This window comes from Sus scrofa, chromosome 8, assembly GCF_000003025.6.
Source record: "Sus scrofa isolate TJ Tabasco breed Duroc chromosome 8, Sscrofa11.1, whole genome shotgun sequence".
Classification (NCBI taxonomy): Eukaryota; Metazoa; Chordata; class Mammalia; order Artiodactyla; family Suidae; genus Sus; species Sus scrofa.
In genome coordinates, this window is record NC_010450.4 from 86,451,249 (window position 1) to 86,473,198 (window position 21,950).

A 21,950-nucleotide genomic window follows, 5' to 3' on the forward strand; every position below is an offset into this window, starting at 1 on the left:
CCTGCAGAACACAGAACCTCCAAGGTCAACTTACAAGGAAAACGTAACAGGCACACCTGTGTTTGACTTGCTTGGCTCGGAAGTGCCACCACTTGTACTCAGGTGCCATTGGCTAGAACTAGCCATGTGGCCCCAGATGGGAAGTGAAAGGAAAGCCACAGAATCCTAGGTGCACTAAGTGATACTCATATACCCTAACGCAGTCCTTCTACTGAGGAGGAAGTATGATCATCTGCACTAGTGTGCTGTGCCTAAGATGGTGGTAAACAGTCGTGCTGTTTTTGTTTGTTTGTTTGTTTTTTGTCTTTTTGCCTTTCCTTGGGCCACTTCTACGGCATATGGAGGTTCCTAGGCTAGGGGTCTAATCGGAGCTGTGGCCACCGGCCTACGCCACAGCCACAGCAACATGGGATCCGAGCCGCCTCTGCAACCTACTCCATAGCTCATGGCAATGCCAGATCCTTAACTCACTGAACAAGGCCAGGGATTGAACCCGCAACCTCATGGTTCCTAGTCAGATTCATTAACCACTGAGCCATGAACAGTCGTGCTGTTTTTGGATCTCTCATAAGACCTGCTAGTCCAGAGGGGCTAAGATTGCTCTATTTATTTGTTTGCTGGTGGCTTTTGAAAAAACCATCAGAAAGAGCAAGAAAACATTTTCTTTGTTTCTTTCTTTCTTTATGGTTATACCCATGGCATATAGAAGTTCCTGGGCCAGGGACTGAATCCAAGCCCCAGGTGCAACCTGCAGTGCAGCTACAGCAATGCTGGATCCTTTCAACCCACTGAACCAGGCTGGGGATGGAACCTGTACCGCTGCAGCAACCTGAGCCGCTGTAGCCTGATTTTTAACTCACTGTGCTATGGCGGGAACACTCATTTTCTTTTTTAAATTTTTTTGCCTCCACTTGATTTTTTAATTATGAGATTTTGTTTTTTAAAATAACTTTAGATTTATAGGAAAATTGAACTGATAGTTTGGGGAGCTCCCCTATATCCCCCTGCATACATAGTTTCCAGTATGATAACATCTTAGTATGGAACATTTGTTCCAATTAATGAACCAATATTGTTACATCAATACTAAACAAAGTCCACACTTTATTTATTGCCTTAGGTTTTAACCTGATGTCATTTTCCTGTTCCAGGATCCTGGCCAGGATGCTATTTTATATACTTGATACATCTTTTCAGTCTCTCCTCTTGGCTGTGCACGTTACTCAGGCTTTCCTTGGTTTTGATGACCCTGCCCATTTTGAAAGATAATGCTCAGGACACTCATAGAGTGTCCCGCTACTGGAATTTGTCTGATGTTCTTCTCCCGATTAGGCTGGGGCGATAGATTTTTGTAAGGAAGATCCCTGAGATAAAGTTCTGTTTTCATCACATTATGCCAAGCAAGGACCTCTTCTGTCAAGGCGATTTATGCCCGATGATGTCCGTGATCTCCTGGCTGAAGTAATGTTTTTTAGGTCTCTCTACTGTCAAGTTCTTCTTTCCTTCCCCGCCCCATACTGTCCTCTTTGGAAGGCTGTCGCCATGCCCAGCCCATACGTACAGAGCGGGCGGGCAGTTTTAATCGATTCAAGTATAGACTCATGAACATTTACTCTGTACTTTGGGTTATAATCCAATACAGCTTTATTTGGTTGCTCAGATCATTCCAGCTTTGCCTATTGGGAGCTCTTTCAGTTGACTTTCTTCAGTGTTTAAATTGATCTGTGCTCAGGAGGAAGTGCGGTGCTAGGATCTAAAGGCATAAAGGTAGTTAGATCCAGCCTGTGCTCTTGAGAATGCAAGGAGATACTCAGTTACAGCCCAGTGTGGACAAGTACCATCCAGCACCATTGGATGGTGGGGCTGCCAGCGAAAGACTGGAACCTTGGCCAGCCTTCGTCAAGGGTAGGGGGAGTTATGTGGGTGCGGTTTTAGGCTGCCAAAAGGCTCTAGTGCCCTAGCAATGCATCCGCAAGGATTTAGGAGCACCTGAAATTCTCAGGTTGCAGTTGTGTCCCTTTACAGTTATTCTGGCTAAGATGCAAACAGCTTTGAGAGAAACAATGACATGAATCGGGATGAATGCATTACCGTGAATGAAGGAGTAGCATCCTGAGTCAGGGCAGGAGAAGACCCCCCGGGAGTAAAGGATGGGGGTAAAAGCAAGAGGAGGGGGATAAAGGATAGCGGAAGAAGGGGAGCTGAGACCCTGAGGAGGACAGACCTCTCAGTGTAACCCCGGCTCCTGTGAGATAAGAGTTCCAGCCATTTGTGTGGTTCATTCAACACAAGGGGAAAGGGAAGGGGAGATGCCCTGGGGTATTTGGTTGGGAAAGCATCACCTTTAGTTGGCAAGCCATGTAGCATGGTGTTAAAATAGACATTGTAGCCAGCAAGTGAAGAAATAGAAAGGAAATTGGAAATCAGGCAGAACCACAGAAAGGAAATGAGAAATTGAGCGCAACCCCCAACACCTCTGGACTTGATGGGGTTTGGCTCTCTCACTCACCTTCCAGCACTTTCACCACCTGGGCCCAGAGGCTGTTGAGAACCTGTGGAGCCTGAAGATCCTCAGAGCCCTCAGGTCTCCGGGCCTCGTTAGGTCAGGGCCCATGATGAGCTGGTTTCTCTCTGTGACTCTTCTTTTTCTCCTGCTTCAGCCTATTCATTTTTTTTCTCCCCTGTTGCCTGACACCACTGCCGCTCCCTCTGTTTCTGGGGCTTTACCATTCCTACAAAGCAGAGGCTCCTATGAACGTTCCTGTGGGGAAGAGCCCAGAGCTACAAAGCTGAGTTATTCCTGAGTTATTTGCTGAGCCAAGGCTCAGGAAGGCTGGGCAGTACATGCTGATGCCATAATTTGTACCTCAAAGAGACACACTTTCGTTTTCCCAGTAAGTAATGCCTGTCGCAACTGGATGATCTTATTATAATAAACCTGGAGCAGTTGTAGCTTTTGTATCGATTATCCACAGAGACAGCTCCAGAATTTCCTTGTGGAAGACTTCACAGAAGTGACAGCCATTGTGAAAGTCCCATTCAGCCATTAATTGTTCCTTTTTATTGATCGCCCTTTAAAGCCCAAATGGCTGACTTCCTTTCGTGAGATGATTTTAAGAGCAGAAGCTGCTACCTTAAAAAGATTTCTTCGATAGTCTCACTTTTCAGTGTGTAATTTTTCATGTGTTTTCATAAACTACAAAGTTGGTATTTGGTGGGACAATCTGGCAAGATCCTTTTCATTTGCTCTGATTTCACAAATCGTTGCTGTAAGTGAAGCTTCAACAGAAAATTGGATGTCTAACTCACTGCTGTGTAGAATCCATAGGATTGCAAAACCTTTTTTTTTTTTTCCTTTTTTCTTTTTGGGACCATGCCCGCAGCATATGGAAGTTCCCAGGCTAGGGGCAAATTGGAGCTACAGCTACCGGCTATACCGCAGCCACAGCAACACCAGATCAGAGCCACATCTGCCACCTACACACACTTCACGGCAATGCCAGATCTTTAACCCACTAAGCGGGGCTAGGGATCAAGCCTGCATTCTCATGGATACTAGTTGGGTTCGTTATAGCTGAGCCATGATGAGAACTCCCAAAACCTTTGTGAATCCCTGATTCGTGTAAATTGAACTAAAGGCCCATCTACCATCAGTGTCTTTACTTAGGCCACTTTCTGTACAGAGGAGAGCAGGAGTCTTAGTGGTAGATCCTATTCATATGATTGCCTTAACCTTGAGCCACATGGAGCCAGGCAGGACCTAGTTTTGGATCTAGTTTTACTCCCAAATGTAATAGTCACCAAGCCCTTGGCTATATGAACTATGCAGAAAGAAGGAAAAAGAAAAAAAAAACCCAAGAGTTATTAGTGAAATATTTTCATATGCTTCTTTTGTATTGTCCTCTATCATCTGTATTAAGATTGGTTTTGGATAAATTAATTTTTTTTCTTTCCTTTTTAATGGCTGCACCTGAGACATGTGGAAGTTCCCAGGCCAGGGACCTAATCCAAGCTGCAGCCTTGACCTATGCTGCAGGTGCAGCAAGGCCAGATCCTTTAACCCACTGCACCATGCTGGACCTCAAACCCAAACTGTTGCAGTGACCTGAGCTACTGCAGTCAGATTCTTAACCCACTGTACCACAGCAGAAACTCCGGAAGATGTTTTTATGTTTCTTTGGCACTGGGACCTTTCATGGGAAGGGGAGCCAAAACCCTGCATCAGCAATTAACTCTTTTCACTGCTACCCAAAACGAAGCCACCATTCTCTTTGGTAGCTATGCCATTGCTCCATCAATTCCAGCCTACGGAGTTATATCTCATTCAGTGTTTGTCAGGTATCATTTTTGCCCTTTCTCATGTAAAGGAAGTAGAACCACAGGAATTGGTCCATTGTGCTTCGTTGAGCTGGTTTTACTCTGACAATTCTGCCTCTTCTCCACCAGCCATTGACTCTCTCACACCTGTGCTCTCACTAGGGCACTAAACAGCTGCAGATGTTCCCCCAGCAGCTGGTGTTTTGGACCTGGTGCCCCAGGGGCAGGAGAGAGCCCAGTCCTTTGCCCTCCTTGAACTTCAGGGAAGTAGAAGGCAACCTGTTTGGCTTTCCCCCATTAGAAGAACTTGAAGGTTCGAACAATGAGAAGGGTTACACAGTGTCATGAAAATATGGACACGTAGAAATGCAGGTAGTTCCAAGGATGTTACTTAAAGGGCCCTGGGATAGAAGAATGGCCATTGGAAAGGCCATTGGAGCTGCTGACCGTTCCCTCTGGATACAGTTGACCTTCCAGCAGGACAGATAAAGGAAATGGGGTGGAGGGCATGTGCCTGATGAACACCTCAGCGATAACACAGCCCTGCATGGCGCCTTCATTCTGCCCACTGATGGAGTTTCCCTTCTCTTCACCATCTTAAGAGTCTCGTCTGGGCCGAGAGAGGCGTTCATGTTCAGAACTGAAAGATAAGCGGGCCAGCATCCTGTCCAGCCTTCTGATTTGGAGAGGGTACAGAGGCACCGTGAACTGCCTGAGCTCACATTGCTGTCACAGCTAGTTAGTGTGGAGCTGAGATCAAGTTCTCAGGCCACCCCCACTCCCGCCCAGTCCTTTTTAAGCGGCACCATGCTGGCTTTTAGGATTAAACATTCTTTCAGTCAGCAGCTGGTAAGACCCAGCGTTTAATTAAAGATGGTTAATTGGTTCTTCTGCTATTTCTCTGTACTGGACAGTGAGATAGTGAAATGGTGGGTGATTTAGTTGTGTCTTCCACATGAGATGCACGAGATATGGAAGTTGGTCGATAATTTTTCATCCTTTCTTGGTCTGAGTACCTCAAGAACTATTCCTATATCCTCAGCAGCTTCAAAAAAAGAACTTGCTTTTTTTTTTTTCCTTCTTTTTAGGGCCGCACCCGAGGCATATGCAAGTTCCCAGGCCAAGGGTTGAATTGGAGCTACAGCTGCTGACCTACACCATAGCACAGACATGCGGGATCCAAGCCACATCTGCAATCCACACCATAGCTCATGGCAATGCCAGATCCTTAACTCACTGAGCAAGCCTGGGGATCAAACCTGAGTTCTCATGGTTATTAGGCAGGTTCATTACTGCTGAGTCACAACAGGAACTCCAGAACTTGCTTTTTTTCCTTAAGCAAATACATGTTCATTGCAGATCTTCAAGTCAGAAAATCTAGATAAGCAAAGAAAATAAAATATTAAAAAGCAGTAATACTGTATTGTAAATCTTTACCTTCCAGACTGTGTGTACAGAGATATGTGTGTACACAGACACATTCACATACATATAGATTTTCTGTGTCAATAAAATACATGTCTGCGGTGTCAATTTTAATAGGTAGATAATACTTTATTGTGCACTTAATGTAATTTATCTAACTGATGTGCTATCTTTTGGAAGTCTAGAGGCTTTTTTCCCCCTAATGTTTGCTGCGTTTTGAAAAACCTTAGCGAATATCCTCTGAACGAAATATTTTCATATTCCTTTAATTATCACCTTAGGATAAATTTATAGAAGTAGATATGCCACATTAAAGAATATACGCGTATGTAAGGCTTTCAGTGTCATTGCCCTTCAGAAAGAGCCATTTACATTCTGTCCATCAGGGTAGGAGAGGACCTTGGCATTTTAAGGAAAATAAAGAAAATAATGACATCAAACACCAATTCTTTCTGCCAAGGTTGGGTGAATTACCTGGGCCTCTTTTTTCTCAACGTGATTAGGAAGCTCTGAGCATACCGTTATGACCTGTAGGAGATGATAAGCATCATTATGTAAGAAGTTTATAATAGTTACAATAGGATTGTTCTAGGCCTGCTTTATCTCAATCAGATGTACACTTTGCATTCCAAACGTTATGGTGTCAGGGCCAGAGAGATTTGTGCTGAGTGTATGGTAGCCAGGCAGCAGTTAAGCAGCTGGTTTCTTAGTGCTCTGACATCCAAAGTTAAAAATATCTTCTGCATCATTTTTTAAGATGATGAGATCTTTGTATTCCGTTGCTTACGATGGCAATAGCAAAAGTAACTCCTTCTTTAGTGCTTTGTGTATTCTATACCTGTGTTAAGGACTTTACATCTTTTACCTTCCTTAATCTTCAGCACAAACCCCCATGATAGATGTTGTAACCTGCATATTACAGGTGAGGCAACCTGAGACACAGAGAGGTTAAGTACCTCTTCCGTGGTCACAGAGCTAGTACGTGGAGTGGTAGAGATTTGAAACCAGGTGTGCTTTTTTTGACATTTAAGTGGACTGAGTTGTTAGGTGATATTGTCTCGCCAATAATCAGACCCCTCATTATTCCAGACAGTCTAACCTCTAGGCATACTTAACCACACTTCTAAAATATGTCAGGAGGTGGAAGTATAGCAATTAAGAGTGTGCTTTTGGGGGCCCTTTTTGTTTCTAAAACTGTTTGAATCACCACATTATTTTGGGGTTGTATCCCTTGCCCTCTTCAAATACAAATTTGTCATTTTTCTGGGTGTAGAGAAGACAATGGACGCAGAAAAATCTTAATTTCATTTCATAGAAATGTGAAAATCTCAGTTTCCTCATCTATGAAAGGATGGTAATTGGACCTACTTGTGGGATTGCTGGGAGGTTAAGGTCTATAAGGTGGTAGCATGGCTCTGGCCTCGGGAAGCACAAATAAGTAATAAAAAACACTATCACTGTCACTGTTTAACTCGTTTATAATGATGGTTGTAATTGCATGTGGATTTTCGAAATGTAAATCTCCTTTTTGTTTCTAAAACTGTTTGAATCACCACATTATTTTGAGGGTGTGTGTCTTGCCCTCTTCAAATACACATTTGTCATTTTTCTGGGTGTAGAGAGGACGATGGCGGCTTTGGAAAAACTCCAGGGACAGCAAATGTCACTCCAGTATATTGGGTATTACTCTTGCCTTTACTTGGTATTTAAATTTCAAAATCATCGTCTTTCTGTCTAAGGTTATGTTTGGATAAGGCTATAAAGTAGTTGGTTCCCTTTATTTAAGTAGCTTCAAGTACTAGTCATTTGGGGACTGGATCAGCTTTGGGATCCAAGCAGCCTGCTCTGATATCTGAAAATACTAGGTTGGTTGCTTTTAATCCCTGGGAGGTTTCGTGGGTTTGTTTTTTGTTGTTTTGTTTTCTGCTGTGTCATGAGGGGTTATTATTTTTGCACGTAGACACAAATATGTACCTACCTGTGTGCACACACACACTCTTGATCAGTGGGAATTTATCATCTTAGATATTCTGGAATTCAGGTTTTTAAGTCAGTGCTGCAGTCCCAGAACTAAATTGTATTATTGTTAATCATGCATCACAAAGAAATACCCACTGAACATCTGTCAGTGGGGCCTAAAGCCTCTGTTCTTAATCCTCAGAGGCCAGATACGATAGAATCAATTTGTGGGTCCGTCTTCATGCGTCTTCCTTTTTATTTTAAGTGGACTTCATGGACGTTAAGGTACACCTCAAACTAGATGAGCAATTAGACTAGTCTGGTTTCATATTTTCCATCGTCATAATTGGTACTTAAATTTAGCCCAGATATATGCACAGGGCCTGTGGCTGGTATTCTAAGACCAAACCAAAGGACAGCACTGCAAATGTTAAAGATTCTCATTTTTCCAAAATTAATTTTTAAATACCCTTAAGCCCATCAACTGTTGGTCTAGTTTTCCCACGGCAGAAAGCTTTACTTGGGATTTCCTGAAGGATTTTTTTTTTTCTTTTCTTTTCTTTTTTTTTTTTTTGGTCTTTTTAGGCCCGCACCTGCAGCACATGAAAGTTCCCAGGCTAGGGGTCAAATCAGAGCTGTAGCTGCCGGCCTACACCACAGCCACAGCAATGCAGGATCCGAGCCAAGTCTACGACTACACCACAGCTCACAGTAACGCCACATCCTTAACCCACTGAATGAGGCCAGGGATTGAACCCACATCCTCATGGATACTAGTCGGGTTTGTAACCTGCTGAGCCACCATGGGAATTCTGAAGGATTCTTATACTCCGACACAGCCTAATTTGTTGTTCTAGTCGATTGCGCAGTCGAGTCAGCTTGTTTTTCCTGCTGTATCCCTAGAAATGCAGCCTTTTCAGAAAGCCGACTGTCAAGCCCTTCCTTCCTCTTCTGAGCACCAAACACATTTTGCTCAAACTCTTGGTTAAAGAGACCAGCCCCTTTCCAGAGTTGTAGCCAAAGAGCTTCCTGTTATCTTACACGGTAGCAAAAGAAAAGTTCCGGACTCTTAAATCTGGCAGCACCTGTACTTATTTTCCTGTGAAATGAAAGAGCCATTTATAAAGAACATTTAGGATGCCAGCGTGTTTCTTTTGGAGTCTCGCTGGGTCCTGAAAAGTGATCTGGCAAAAGTGTCCTTGCTCTTAAACAGTTAACAGGGTATTTGCTCTGTGATCTCTGAGCGGTACCATGGACCCTTTGTTTGTTCTGGGATGAGAAGTGGACACCTGCTTTCAGGGAGAGTTTTTACTAGATTAGCATCTTCAGACTATGTCTCATCTGCCTTATAGGTGTCCTCATACTTCCCATCTCCAGAGTCTGGAGCCTTGAACACCTGTCCTCATTGACTTTTTGCGCATTGAAGAAAGTGTTCAGAGAATAGGATGCCTGTGCACAGTAACTACAAGTGTAAAAAGGCACACTTAGGAGTTCCCGTCTTGGCTCAGCGGAAACAAATCCAACTAATATCCATGAGGATATGGATTCAATCCCTGGCCTTGCTCAGTGGGTTAAGGATCCAGTGTTGCCATGAGCTGTGGTGTAGATCACAGGTGCAGCTTGGATCCCATGTTGCTGTGGCTGTGGTGTAGGCCAGCAGCTGTAGCTCCAATTCAACTCCTAGCCTGGAAATATCCATATGCCGCAGGTTCAGCCCTAAAAAGACAAAAGACCAAAAAAAAAAAAAAAAAAAAGGGTACATTTACGTCTTTCTCCCTGGCAAGTACCTGTGGGGTAGAGATCAGAATCCATAGTTAATTCCTGAAACTGACATTGGCTGGTGGCACTTGTGTCTTTTTCTTTCCTCGGTTATGGTGATAATGGTTTCTTATCATGGTACACCAAGTTCTTCCTTATCTACTACCCAGTCTTCTGGAACTTTGGAATCTCAGTTCTGGGTATAACCAGAAGAAACCTCTAAAACCTCTTTGGTAGTACAGAGGCAGCCCCATGCATCGAGCAGTCTGAAAGGACTGAAGACCTAAATACTGGGATTTGCCATTCCAGCATCTTTCCTATGCATGGGAGCTGAGTGGCTGGTGATGACTCCAAAAGGCTGGCCTTTGTATGTGACAGTGATAAGTGTGGAAGAAGCACCAGGAGTCGGAGGGTAGCAGAGAAGCAGCGCAAGCAGCAGCTGTGAGGGGAGCAGGCTGTGGTGGTATTGGAGACAGAAATGGGGAGATTTATACAAGACAAGTGGAGAAAAGAGCCAGTGGGGAGAGTGGTTTTAGGTGGAGATTGTAGAAATGATGGACAGTGGGGCAAAGTAAAGAGCAGGAGGTCTTGGGCGGCAGAGAAACAAGAGGTGGGAAAACAATGGAGAACTACATGGGGCCTTCAATACAAGAGTGCTCAGATGGCTACTTGCAGATGGGGATCAGCTCTGTAGACCTTCACGTAATGCCCATGAAAATCGGAGGTATGGGTGAGTGTTTGTTGAATGAGTGCATGACTGCATATACCATTCCACCGTGGGCGTGTGTGTGTTGGACCCTTATGAATATGCGCATAGAGGAAACTGAAGGCAGCCTGTGCAAAGGTGAAGGCACACCTGGTCTGCCCTGAGTCTTGTTCATGGTGGGCTCTTCTGTCCAGGATAACTGAGGAGCAGGGAGGTTGAATTGTGCTTGGATTCCACCACCAGCGTAACTGGGACTCTAAGGTCAAGTACCTGGTGGGACCACCTGGTAAAGAGCAGTGCAGGGTAGGGTACCAGTCAACAGCCAGACTGCCCTGGCTAAGCCAAGGGAACATGTGCAGACCAGTCTCTGGAAGGCACATCTGCGATCAGTGTAGGCAGAGGCGGAGGAGAGGCAAAATCGAAGCTGAAAGTTGTGCCTGGAGTTTCTGCAGAGGCTCTGTAGCCCCGTCGGTCCCCAGAAGTGCCTCTGTCCTGAAGTGTGAGCATCAGATGGTGCCAGCAGGCACAGATGGGACAGCGGGGTGGAGGGCACACAGCTGGCATTCTCTCTGGACTGGGCTCTGTCAGTATCACCCAGCCAGTCACAGCTGGTGATGGGAGTGACCTGGTTACGACAAGGAAGGGCGCAGTATGTTTTGGAAATTTTTCTAATGCCTATTTAAAGCCTAAAATGTTTAAAAGCTCTCTGGCACACTCCAAAATGACTCATTCCCTAAATATTCCAAGTGGGCATTGTACTGTGCAACTGAAAAGTGTTTTCTTCTTTCCAGCGTGTATATAGACATTATTCCTTGTGATTTTTAACGACATGGCTCTGAGATGAATAAAGGTTGTGCTTGGGTTTTTGTCTCTGTTTTACATCTAAAGAGTTTGAGACAGAGAGAGATGGAAAAGCTGTCTAAAGGCACCTACCTGGCTGGTGGCAGAGAGGGATGGAGACCCAGACTCCTGAGTTCTAGCTCTTGTCATGGCAACATAGTACAGAGTCATCGATTGCTTTTCCACATGGTTGACAGTGTCCCCGAGTAAGTGAACCGTGGGGAGTATCCATGCAGGGCTGCAAGCAGTCTCTTCTTTCACGTTTCCATAAAGCTGCTTCTCCACTCAGGGATTTGCTCTCCTTCTCTGCATAAGTGTTTCCTGTAGGCAGCTTGGCATTTAGGCTTAAAAGTAAAAGAAAATGAACGCGGGCTTGGTTTGGTTTTGCCTTTCCTCAGTCCGTGGATGTCAAGCCCCTCAAGCCGTTCTCTTCTCTTCTGACAGTACATTTTAGTTCGGCTCCTTACAATTCTGAGTGTCACTGTAGACACTTTTCTGCCTCTTACCTTTCCCAGTCAGGAATCAGAGTGAGGTTGTGAGGTATATTGAATTACCGGTGACAAAGAACAGAGAGAAGCTGTATTTTAAGAAATCAATTAAAAGATAACTTGGAAATCTAAAGAGGAGCGTGAAGGGGTGAATCAGTAGAATCACAAAATCGATCAGGCTTCTTCTTTTTTTAAATGGATGCACCCTTGGCATATAGAAGTTCCCAGGCCAGGGATCTGAGCTGCAACTGCGACCTTCGCCACAGCTGTGGCAATGCTGGATCCTTTAACCCACTAGGCCAGATTGGGGGTCGGATCTATAGATCCATAGCGACCTGAGCTGCTGCAGTCAAATTCCTTCTTTTTTTTTTTTTTGTCTTTTTGGGGCTGCACCCAAGGCATATGGAGGTTCCCAGACTAGGGATGGAATTGGAGCTGTAGCCACTGGCCTACGCCACAGCCACAATAACACCAGATCAAAGCCATGTCTGTGACCTGCACCACAACTCATGGCAATACCAGATTCTTAACCCACTGAGTGATGCCAGGGATACAACCTGTGTCCTCATGGATGCAAGTCAGAGTCATTTCCACTGGGCCATGACGGGAACTCCTGCAGTCAGATTTTTAACCCACTGCCCCATAGCAGGAACTCCAAAGTTAATCATTCTTTAGTTTTGGAATGCGTAGTACGTACAGTTTTTATATATAGATAGAATATATGATGGCTTCTAACAAACCATTCAGCAAGATCTTTAACAATCCCAGAGCAATAAAAAAAAGAATTTATTCCAGAGTCTTGACAACCTAGTTGTGATGGCATCCGTGTTCTGCCCCTGCAGTTGTGAACAGAGAGCAGGGTACTAGGTTATCTATGCTCCAAAGCTAAGGTGCTTTAAATTTGGAGGTTGCCAGGCGAGGTGTCTTCTGCTTCTTAGTTCTGACTTGGATGGAGGCTGTGAGGATGAGCTCATCCCATTACATTTCAGGGCCTCTGTGCCAGTGAGCGCCGGCTGTTATTCCCTAGCGGTTGTCCATTTTCACATCTCATTCATAATTGAAGGGAGTGAGGATAGTTGTTTTGCCCATTATAGGAGGTGGTTACATCAAATCTCCAGTGGCATCCCAAAGCTGTCCTATTGTTGCAACTTAACAACTGTAACCTAGGATCCTAACATGTTCCTCTGAAAAGTGCAGGTTCTTGGAGGGGGGAAAAAAAGGGCAGGGCTAATTTAACACCCAATCCAGAAAAGGGAATGGGGGAAGGTTGCTGCCTTCTACTCTGACTGCTCAGAAAGTTTCTGGATTTATGTGATCAGATGTGACTACAACACAATATTTACTGTTGGGCTTCTCCATTCTGAAGTGTCTTCTGTGTGTCTCCTCCAGAGGAGAGAAAGCATTCGAAGGCAGAGCTGGTGGGAACAGTAGTTCCTTTTCATAGCATATGGATGAAATGAGCCTGATTTTCAAACTATCTTTTAAATTCTGACGTTTAATGTCATCACTTTACATTCATACAGGTGGTTCTAGAAAAGAAATCACCGAACACTGGGAATGGCTTGAGCAGAATCTGCTGCAGACACTCTCCATCTTTGAAAATGAGAATGATATCACCACATTTGTGAGAGGCAAAATACAGGTACTGGTTTATTTTATTTCATTTTATTTTTATTGACCTGTCATTGACCTACAGTGCTGTATTAGTTCCAGGGACACAGTATAGACATTTCTAAGGTAGTGGAATTTTTTCTTTTGTAAAACAAAAACAAAAACAAAAACAAACCGTTTTCACTGGAAAGGATTTGAAACTTACAGAAAAGTTGCCAAAGTTCCTGTCTTTGGCTTAGCGGGTTAAGAACCTGACAGTGTCCATGAGGATGCAGATTTGATCCCTGGCCTCGCTCAGTGGGGTAAGGATCTGACAGTGGTCACGGATTCGGCTCGCATCTGGTGTTGCTGTGGGCTAGCCTGGGAACTTCCTTCTGCTGCGGGTGCGGCCATAAAAAGAAAAAAAAAAAAGTTGCAAAGATAAGAATTGTATAAAACACAGTGTAGACCCTTTATCTGTGCTCGGCTGTTGTTAACCGTTTACCCCACTTACTTTATCATTGGTGTATTCAGTTACTCTGTTTTAGAGGAATTTCTCCCTAAATACTTCAGTGTATCTCTCTAAGATTAGGGTTATTCTATTAAATAACCACCCTGTAGTTATCACCTGCAGGAAATTTAACATCGATCCTATAATAGTGGACACATATTCCAATTTTGTTAAATGGCCCAATAATATTAGAATTTTTTTTCCTCACTCCAGTATAGCATCTAGGCTAAGAAAACCATTGGATTAGTTTTCATCTCTTGTCTCCTTCAATCTGCATCATTTCGATAGCATCTCTTTGTCTTTTATGACATTAAGGTTTCTAAGTGTATGGTTCTGTTTTTTCAATAGGACACTTTTCATTTGGGATTTATCAGATGGTGCTCAGATTTTATCAGATGCTGAGCACTATCTGATAAAACCCAGGAGTGCATTATGCACTCCTGGATGGGACACTTCATACTCCATCTTGTGTCCTTTTCAGAGACACATTTCTGGAGGGACATGACACTCATCCACCACCCATTAGTCATAAAAACCCAGAAAGTGCTAGCCAATTTCTCCACTGTAGAGTTACTCATTTTACTTTTGTGATTTTCTGTAGGAATACACTTTAGGGATACACACATATCCTGCTCTTTGTCCAGATTTCTTCCTTGACCTAGCATTCATCAGAGGTATTTTTTGTAGAACCAGTCTTTGCTGTGGTGGTTTACAAAATGACCATTTTCCAGCTCCTCTCTTCTCTACCGTTTACCAGTTGGCACTCCTATAAGCAAAAGCCCTCCTTCTAGCTTTTTATCTATTTATTATTGATATGGACTCAGGGCTTCTGATGTTTTTCAGTAGTTTCTGTTTCATTACTAGGCTTCTTTGGTTCCCGCCCTCTCCCAGATTTGGCCAGACCGAGTCCCTGCACAATGTCTCCTTAGCCCTTGAGACTTGCTCCCCTTACTCTTTTGAGTGCTTCCTTACTTCTGGTCCAACACGGTGCTCCAGACTCATTTTGAACCTTTCCCTTTCTGGGCCTGGAATCAGCCTTTTGTTTCAGTTTGCCTTCCGTTTTAGGCTCTTTCTTCTTTCTAACATTGTTAGTTTACTTGTATTTGTTGGAAACAGAAAATATTAACCTACTTCTTTTTTTTTTTTTTTTTTTTTGTCTTTTTGCAATTTCTTGGGCCGCTCCCGTAGCATATGGAGGTTCCCAGGCTACAGGTCGAATCAGAGCTGTAGCCACTGGCCTACACCAGAGCACAGCAATGCGGGATCCGAGCCACATCTGCGACCTACACCACAGCTCACGACAATGCCAGATCCTTAACCCACTGAGCAAGGCCAGGGATGGAACCTGCAACCTCATGGTTCCTAGTCGGATTCGTTAACCACTGAGCCATGACAGGAACTCCCAAATATTAACCTACTTCTAAAAATCAAAGTTCCTTAAAAAGTGTTCCTTCCTCCTGCATACTTGCTACACTGCTCCCTCCAACCCCTTGTGGTTAACCAATCTCATTCTTATCTGGCTTATCCTTCTTGCCAAAATAGGTATTTTTCCTTTTTACAAGGTTGTGATCATTTCTTCTGTACAACAGAGTGATTCAGTTTTACATGTAGAGACATCCATTCTCTTGCAGATTCTTTTCCCACATAGATCATCACAGTATACTAGGGAGAGTTCTCTGTGCTCGACAGCAGGTCCTTGTTGGCAATCATGCCACATACTTCACTGTGCCTATGCCAGTCCCAAACCCCCAGTCCATCCTGCTCCTGCCCTCTCCCCTCAGTCCCCATTGGTAACCATAAGTTTGTCAAAGTCCATGAGTCTGTTTCTATTCTGCAAATAAGTTCATTTGTACTTTTAGATTTCGCATATAAGTAGTATCATAAGATGTGTGTCTTTCACTAATTTCTGGGCCATCCACGTTGCTACGAATGGCATTATTTCATTATTTTTTATGGCTGAGTAATAGTCCATTGGGTATATGTAACACATCTTATTTATCCATTCCTCTATCAATGGACAGTTAGGTCGCTTCCACATCTTGGCTATTGTAAACAGTGTGCAATGAACACTAGGGTTCATGTATCTTTTTGAAATACGGTTTTCTCCAGATAGATGCCCAGGAATGGGATTGCAGGATCATATTTTGCAGGTAGTTCTATTTTTAGAGTTTCGAGGAACCTCCATATTGTTTTCATTTTTGTCTTTTTAGGGCCAAACCCTTGACATATGGAGGTTCTCAGGCTAGGGGTTGAATCATAGCTATAGCTAACCAGCCTACACCATAGCTCACGTCAATGCTGGATCCTTAACCTACTGAGTGAGGCCAGCATTGAACCAGCATCCTAATGGATACTAATTGGGTTTGTTAACCACTGAGCCACAAGGGGAACTCTGAGGAACCTCCATACTGTTTTCCATAGTGGTTGCACCAATTTACAGTCCCATCAGCAGTGTAGAAGTGTTCCCTTTTCTCTGCACCCTCTCCAGCATGTATTGTTTGAAAACTTTTTGATGATGGCCATTCTGGCTGGAGTAAGGTGGTACCTCAGTGTAGTTTTGATTTTCATTTCTCTAGTAATTAGCAATGTTGAACATCTTTTCATGTGTTTTTTGACCATCTGTATGTCTTCTTTGGAGAAATGTCTATTTAGATCTTCTGTCTATTTTTCGATCCGGTTGTTCGTTTTTTTTTTTTTTTTTTTTAATATCTTGGAGATTAATGCTTTGTCAGTCACTTCATTTGCAAAGATTCTCTCTCATTCTGTGGGCTGTCTTTTCATTTTGTTGTTGTTGTTGTTGTTGTTGTTGTTGTTTGTCTTTTTGCTATTTCTTGGGCCGCTCCCGTGGCATATGGAGGTTCCCAGGCTAGGGGTCCAATCAGAGCTGTAGCCACCGGCCTATGCCAGAGCACAGCAACGCTGGATCCGAGCCGCGTCTGCAACCTACACACCACAGCTCACGGCAACGCCGGATCGTCAACCCACTGAGCAAGGGCAGGGATCGAACCCGCAACCTCATGGTTCCTAGTCGGATTCGTTAACCACTGCACCACGACGTGAACTCCCCTGTCTTTTCGTTTTGTTTATGGTTTCCTTTGCTGTGCAAAAACTTTCAAGTTTCATTAGGTCCCATTTGTTTATCTTCATTTTTATTTTTATTACTCTAGGAGGTGGATCTGAGAAGAAACACCTGCAGTTTATGTCAGAGAGTGTTCAGCCTATGTTTTTCTCTAAGAGTTTTATGGTATCCAGTCTTACATTTAGGTCTTTAATCCATCTTGAGTTTATTCTTGTGTGTGGTATTGGAGAGTGTTCTAATTTCATTCTTTTGCGTGTAGCTGTCCAGTTCTTCCAGCACCACCTACTGAAGGAACTGTCCTCTCTCCATTGTGTATTCTTGCCTCCTTTGTTGTAGATTAGTTGGCCATAGGTGCATGGGAGTGTTTTTCTTATTACTCTTTAATTATTATACATAAGGCTTCATGTATATATGCTCCTGTGCACTTGCTTTTTGCTTTTAATAACTCCTGGGTGGCTCTTCATATCAGATCATAAAGATTGTCCACGTTTTTTAATTTAATAGTTCTGCTTTTTAGTTCAAAATAATTGTTATGACTACAAAGATTAGGCAGAGTGTTCCCATATGCTCAGCACTCAGCTTTCCTGAATGTTAACATCATATATAAACATGGTACATTTGTCAAAACTGAGAGATTATTGTTGACACAATATTATTAACTAAACTACAGACTTTATTTGGATTTTACCAGTTTTTTCTACTTCATGTCCTTTTATGCCGTGACCCAACCTAGGATCCCATGTTGCATTTAGTTCTTTATTCTTTTTTAAGCTGCTTATTATGCATGAATAAACCATAGATAATCCAGCCACTCTTTGATGCTTCAACATTTAAGTCATTTCCAATACTTTGCAGTTATAAAAATGTTCTATTTTTTATGCATGTTCATTTTTATATAGCTGGGGATGTTTCTTTAAGATTCACTGGTGGAAGTGGGGTTGTTACATCAAGGGTAAATGCATGTGTGCTTTTGCTGAGTACTGTCAGTGTCCCCTCCCTGTTATACGTTCCCACTGGCATGAGTGGGAATGCCTATTTCCCCACAGCCTTACCAACAATGTGGATTATCAAGTTTTTTAGTTTTTTGCCCATGTGAAAGGGAGGAATATTTCAGTATGGTTTTACTTTGTATTTATCTCATTTATGAGTGAAATTGAACATCTTTTTCTGTGTTTAAGGGCTGTTTTTATAACCTGGTTTGTAGGCTGTTCATGTCTCGTGCCTGTTGTGTGATATTTTTGGTCTTATTTTCTTTAACTTTAAAAAGTTCTTTTTTTCTGGGAGTTCCCATCGTGGCGCAGTCGTTAACGAATCCAACTAGAAACCATGAGGTTGTAGGTTCCATCCCTGGCCTCGCTCAGTGGGTTAAGGATCCGGCGTTGCCGTGAGCTGTGGTGTGGGTTGCAGACGCAGCTCGCATCCCGTGTTGCTGTGGCTGTGGTGTAGGCCATTGGCTATAGCTCCAATTCTCCCCCTAGCCTGGGAAACTCCATATGCTGTGGGAGTGAGTGGCCCTAGAAAAGGCAAAAAAAAAAAAGTTCTTTTTTTTTCTGTAAAGACCAGTAGCCTTTTATCAGTGATGTATGTTTATCATTTGTTCTTTGTCTTTGCTCATGATAGTTTTTGCCAGGCAAGCAAGGTTTAAATTTTTTATTTAGTCAAAATCAATAATTCTTTCTATTATAGCATCTGGATTTTCAGTAAAGTTTAGAAGCCTTTTTTTTTTTTCAAGCCATACCCACAACAAGTGGAAGTTCTCAGGGCCGGGATCGAACCTGCCCCACAGCAGCAACCCAAGCCACTGCAGTGACAATGCCAGATCCTTAATCTTCTGCGCCACAAAGTAACTCCTCAAAGCCTTTCTTCACACCCAGGTTAAGGATGAATTCTAGGAAGTGATCTGATGGTGTGTCTGGTTAAATTTCCATAGAATGGTCAATTTTTTAAAAAATGTGGTGGTGGGAGGTGGGCTTCAGGTCCTCCTACCCCACCCTCCCCATTGCCCCCCATATGTAAAAATTTTATAATCAGAAAAAGAAGTGAGAAAAACAAGAATGGATTCTTATTGCTCTTTAGGATCTGATGTTTTTGAAGAAGTGTTTTAAGTGGACCACATAAAAGTAGTGAGGAATGAGGGCTGCAAATGCACATGCAAGAGTATCAACCTCTTCCTTTGCTCTCACTCCTTACCCCTCAAAGTGAATAGTTTATCACTGCTTTAGATTGCGATTTTAGTGAAATATGGCACAAATGAACCTGTCTACAAAAACGGAAACAGACTCACAGATATAGAGAACAGACTTGGGTTGCCAAGGGGGAGGGGCTTGGGGGGAAGGATTGGGAGTTTGGGGTTAGCAGATGCAAACTATTACATATAGAATGGATAGACAAGGTCCTACCGTATGTCACGGGCAACTGAATTTAGTATCATGTGATAAACCATAATGGAAAAGAATATGAAAAAGAATGTATATACATGTGATTGAATCATTTTGCTGTACAGCAGAAATTTAACATTGTAAATCAACTGTACTTCAATAAAATAAAATTTTTAAAAAAAGATTTGTGATTTAGGTTTCTGCTCCATCCTTATTAAAGGAATTAGCCTAGGAGTGGAGATGATAAATGGGAGATGGGGAATTATTGAGAAGAATTGGTGAAGCTAGGAAAAGATGGCAGCTTCCAAATAAAAAAAATTATTCTTGAATAATGGAGATGGTTTTATGGAGGAAACCCATCAGATCAGATGACATCTTCCTTTGGTTTCTTTCTTTTTTCTTTTCTTTTTTTTTTTTTTTTAACTGCTGCACCTGAAGCATATGGAAGTTCCCAGGCTAGGGGTCAAATTGGAGCTACAGCTGCTGGCTTATGGCACAGCCACAGCAACACCGGATCTTTAACCCACTGAGCGAGGCCAGGAATTGAACCCACGTCCTCATGGATACTAGTTGGCTTCGTTACCATTGAGCCACGACGCCCTTCCTTTGGTTTCTAAGTTATCTGAATTTCTGGGAAGTAATGCAAATGGGGAGAGTCTGAGGATTCCTAATTTGATCCTGTAGGAGGCCCTGGGCTTTTGAAGGGGGCAGTGACTGGTGGGGAAACAGACAGGAAGCATCTCTATCCAGGAGCCACTACTGAGGTTCTCAGTTACCTTTTAATTGTTCTTCCCCAAATGTTCTCTTCTTTGGGAAGTAGGTGCAAATAAAGTGCTGTAGGGGGAAACTAAAACTTCAAAGTGACAGTAGTTAGGAGAAATAAATAAATAAAGCAACCACAAGTTGTGTCAAGTAGCCATTCTTCTCACCGTTTTCATTACACCAAAAATGTCAGATGTAATTCCCCTGAAACCAATTATGAGGAAGGAGTTGCTACTAGTGCAGTTCTGTGTGAAAGAACATCATTCATGTGCAAATGAATGGTTTAAGCATTCACAGATTGTCCCGAAATGAAGGGAACCAACAAATTTATTTGTTTTGAAATCTAATTAACTTTTATAAATTGTGAATGTAATCATTAACTACAGCGACAGCCGTAATCCAAACACCATAGATAACACTTTGTTTGTTTCTTTCTGGATTTCTAATATGCATATTTATCATAAAGGCTGTCTCACTGTATCGTGTCTTTTTTCTCTAGCATCTACTATATTTTTATATAACTTTTAGTTGTTACTTTTTAATAGCTGAATATTATCCCATAATTGACCTTACCATTCCTCTCTTTCAGGAAGTCTCCCTAGCTTTTAGACTAGTGAGAATCAGGCACAAACAATAAAACAGTGAACCCTTTTGTTCATAAAATTTTTCCTATAGTTTTTTTTTTCCATCATTTGGATTAGCTTATAAAACGTTGGTTAATGGGTTAAGTATATTTAGCTACTTTTAATGGACCTTAGCTGATATTGTTAGAGTATTAGAATCACTGAGTGATTATACCATTGTTTGCTTTCAGCATTATAGTTACGTGAGTTTTCAGATTTAATACGTAAAAGTGGGTGTCTTATTGTTTTAATTTTCTATCTTTGATTACGAGGTTGAGTTTTTTTCATGTTTAAGTTGATTTTCCTCTTTTCGTGACTTCTCTCTCAATGTCCCTGCCTTATTTAAATTTTTGTTAGCATCCTGAATATTGTATAGTACTTTTCCAGGGTTATGTAGAGCAGTGGTTGCCTAGAACCAGGGTGACCTATTTCATATTATGTACAACCTGTGGAACATCTAGGAAGGAGATAATGCCATCCCTTTGTTCTGTCATCTGGTCTACCTAGCTAAATAAACTGAGAAGAGGTTCTGCATTCTGGATCCTCCCTTTTCTTAAAGGGGGAGCATTAGCAGTAGAACCTTAGGGACCAGCATCCTTACTGTTGAAACTAGTCAGCAAATGCCTGGTCTGTTGATATTAATGTCTTAGAGTTTTTAGCGATATCTCTCAGTTCTGTGTCCTCATGAATCCTTTCATATTTAAAAACACTTTCTTTTTAAAATTTCAATGACACTCTAGAAATGTGGTGTCTTATAGAACTTTGGATGGCATTGGAGTTCTCGTCGTGGCTCAGTGGTTAACGGATCCAACTAGGAACCATGAGGTTGCGGGTTCGATCCCTGGCCTTGCTCAGTGGGTTAAGGATCTGGTATTGCCGTGAGCTGTGGTGTATGTTGCTGATGCGGCTTGGATCCCCCATTGCTGTGGCTCTGGTGTAGGCCAGCGGCTACAGCTCCAATTAGACCCCTCGCCTGGGAACCTTCATATGCCCTGGGTGCGGCCCTAAAAAGCAAAAAAAGAGAGAGAGAGAGAGAATTATGGCTGCACCCATGGCATGTGGAGGTTCCCAGGCCAGGGATTGAATCTGCACAATTCAGTTGTGCCACAGCTACAACCGGAGCTGCTTCAGTGACCATGCCAGATCTTAACCCACTGCACCACAAGGGAACTTCCTACATGTTTGGAGTTGATGGAAGACTAAAGGTCTCCTTTCCCTCCCTCCCTCCCAACTGTTGGCAACTTGGGTGGAAAGTCTGGCAGTGAAAATAAAATTGAGGGCATAATTTCAATATATCAGGCAGAAAGAATCAATAGTACTTCCTATGAGGATGGAGAATCGTAGTTGGGAGAAGGTTTGTAAGGAAGCGGGAACTGGACCAGAATTTGGGATTAGGTAGGATTAGTGAAACAGACTACAGTGTGATTCTAGATTTCAGGCACTCAGAATGTCAGGACCACAGGCAAGAAGGTGGCACACACATGACTCATGGCTCTGAGTGTTCCTCTGACTAG

The 21,950-nt window shown here is 42.8% G+C and overlaps 1 protein-coding gene across 1 annotated transcript in view; it reads left to right on the forward strand.

The window, feature by feature from the left end:
• TBC1D9 (TBC1 domain family member 9) overlaps nucleotides 1–21,950 on the forward strand; it is a 115,438-nt gene that overhangs the window by 48,504 nt on the left and 44,984 nt on the right. Inside the window, exon 3 of the mRNA XM_021101555.1 lies at nucleotides 13,017–13,135. Within this exon, the coding sequence (XP_020957214.1) occupies nucleotides 13,017–13,135 (119 nt within the window). The remainder of the gene's footprint in view (nucleotides 1–13,016; nucleotides 13,136–21,950) is intronic.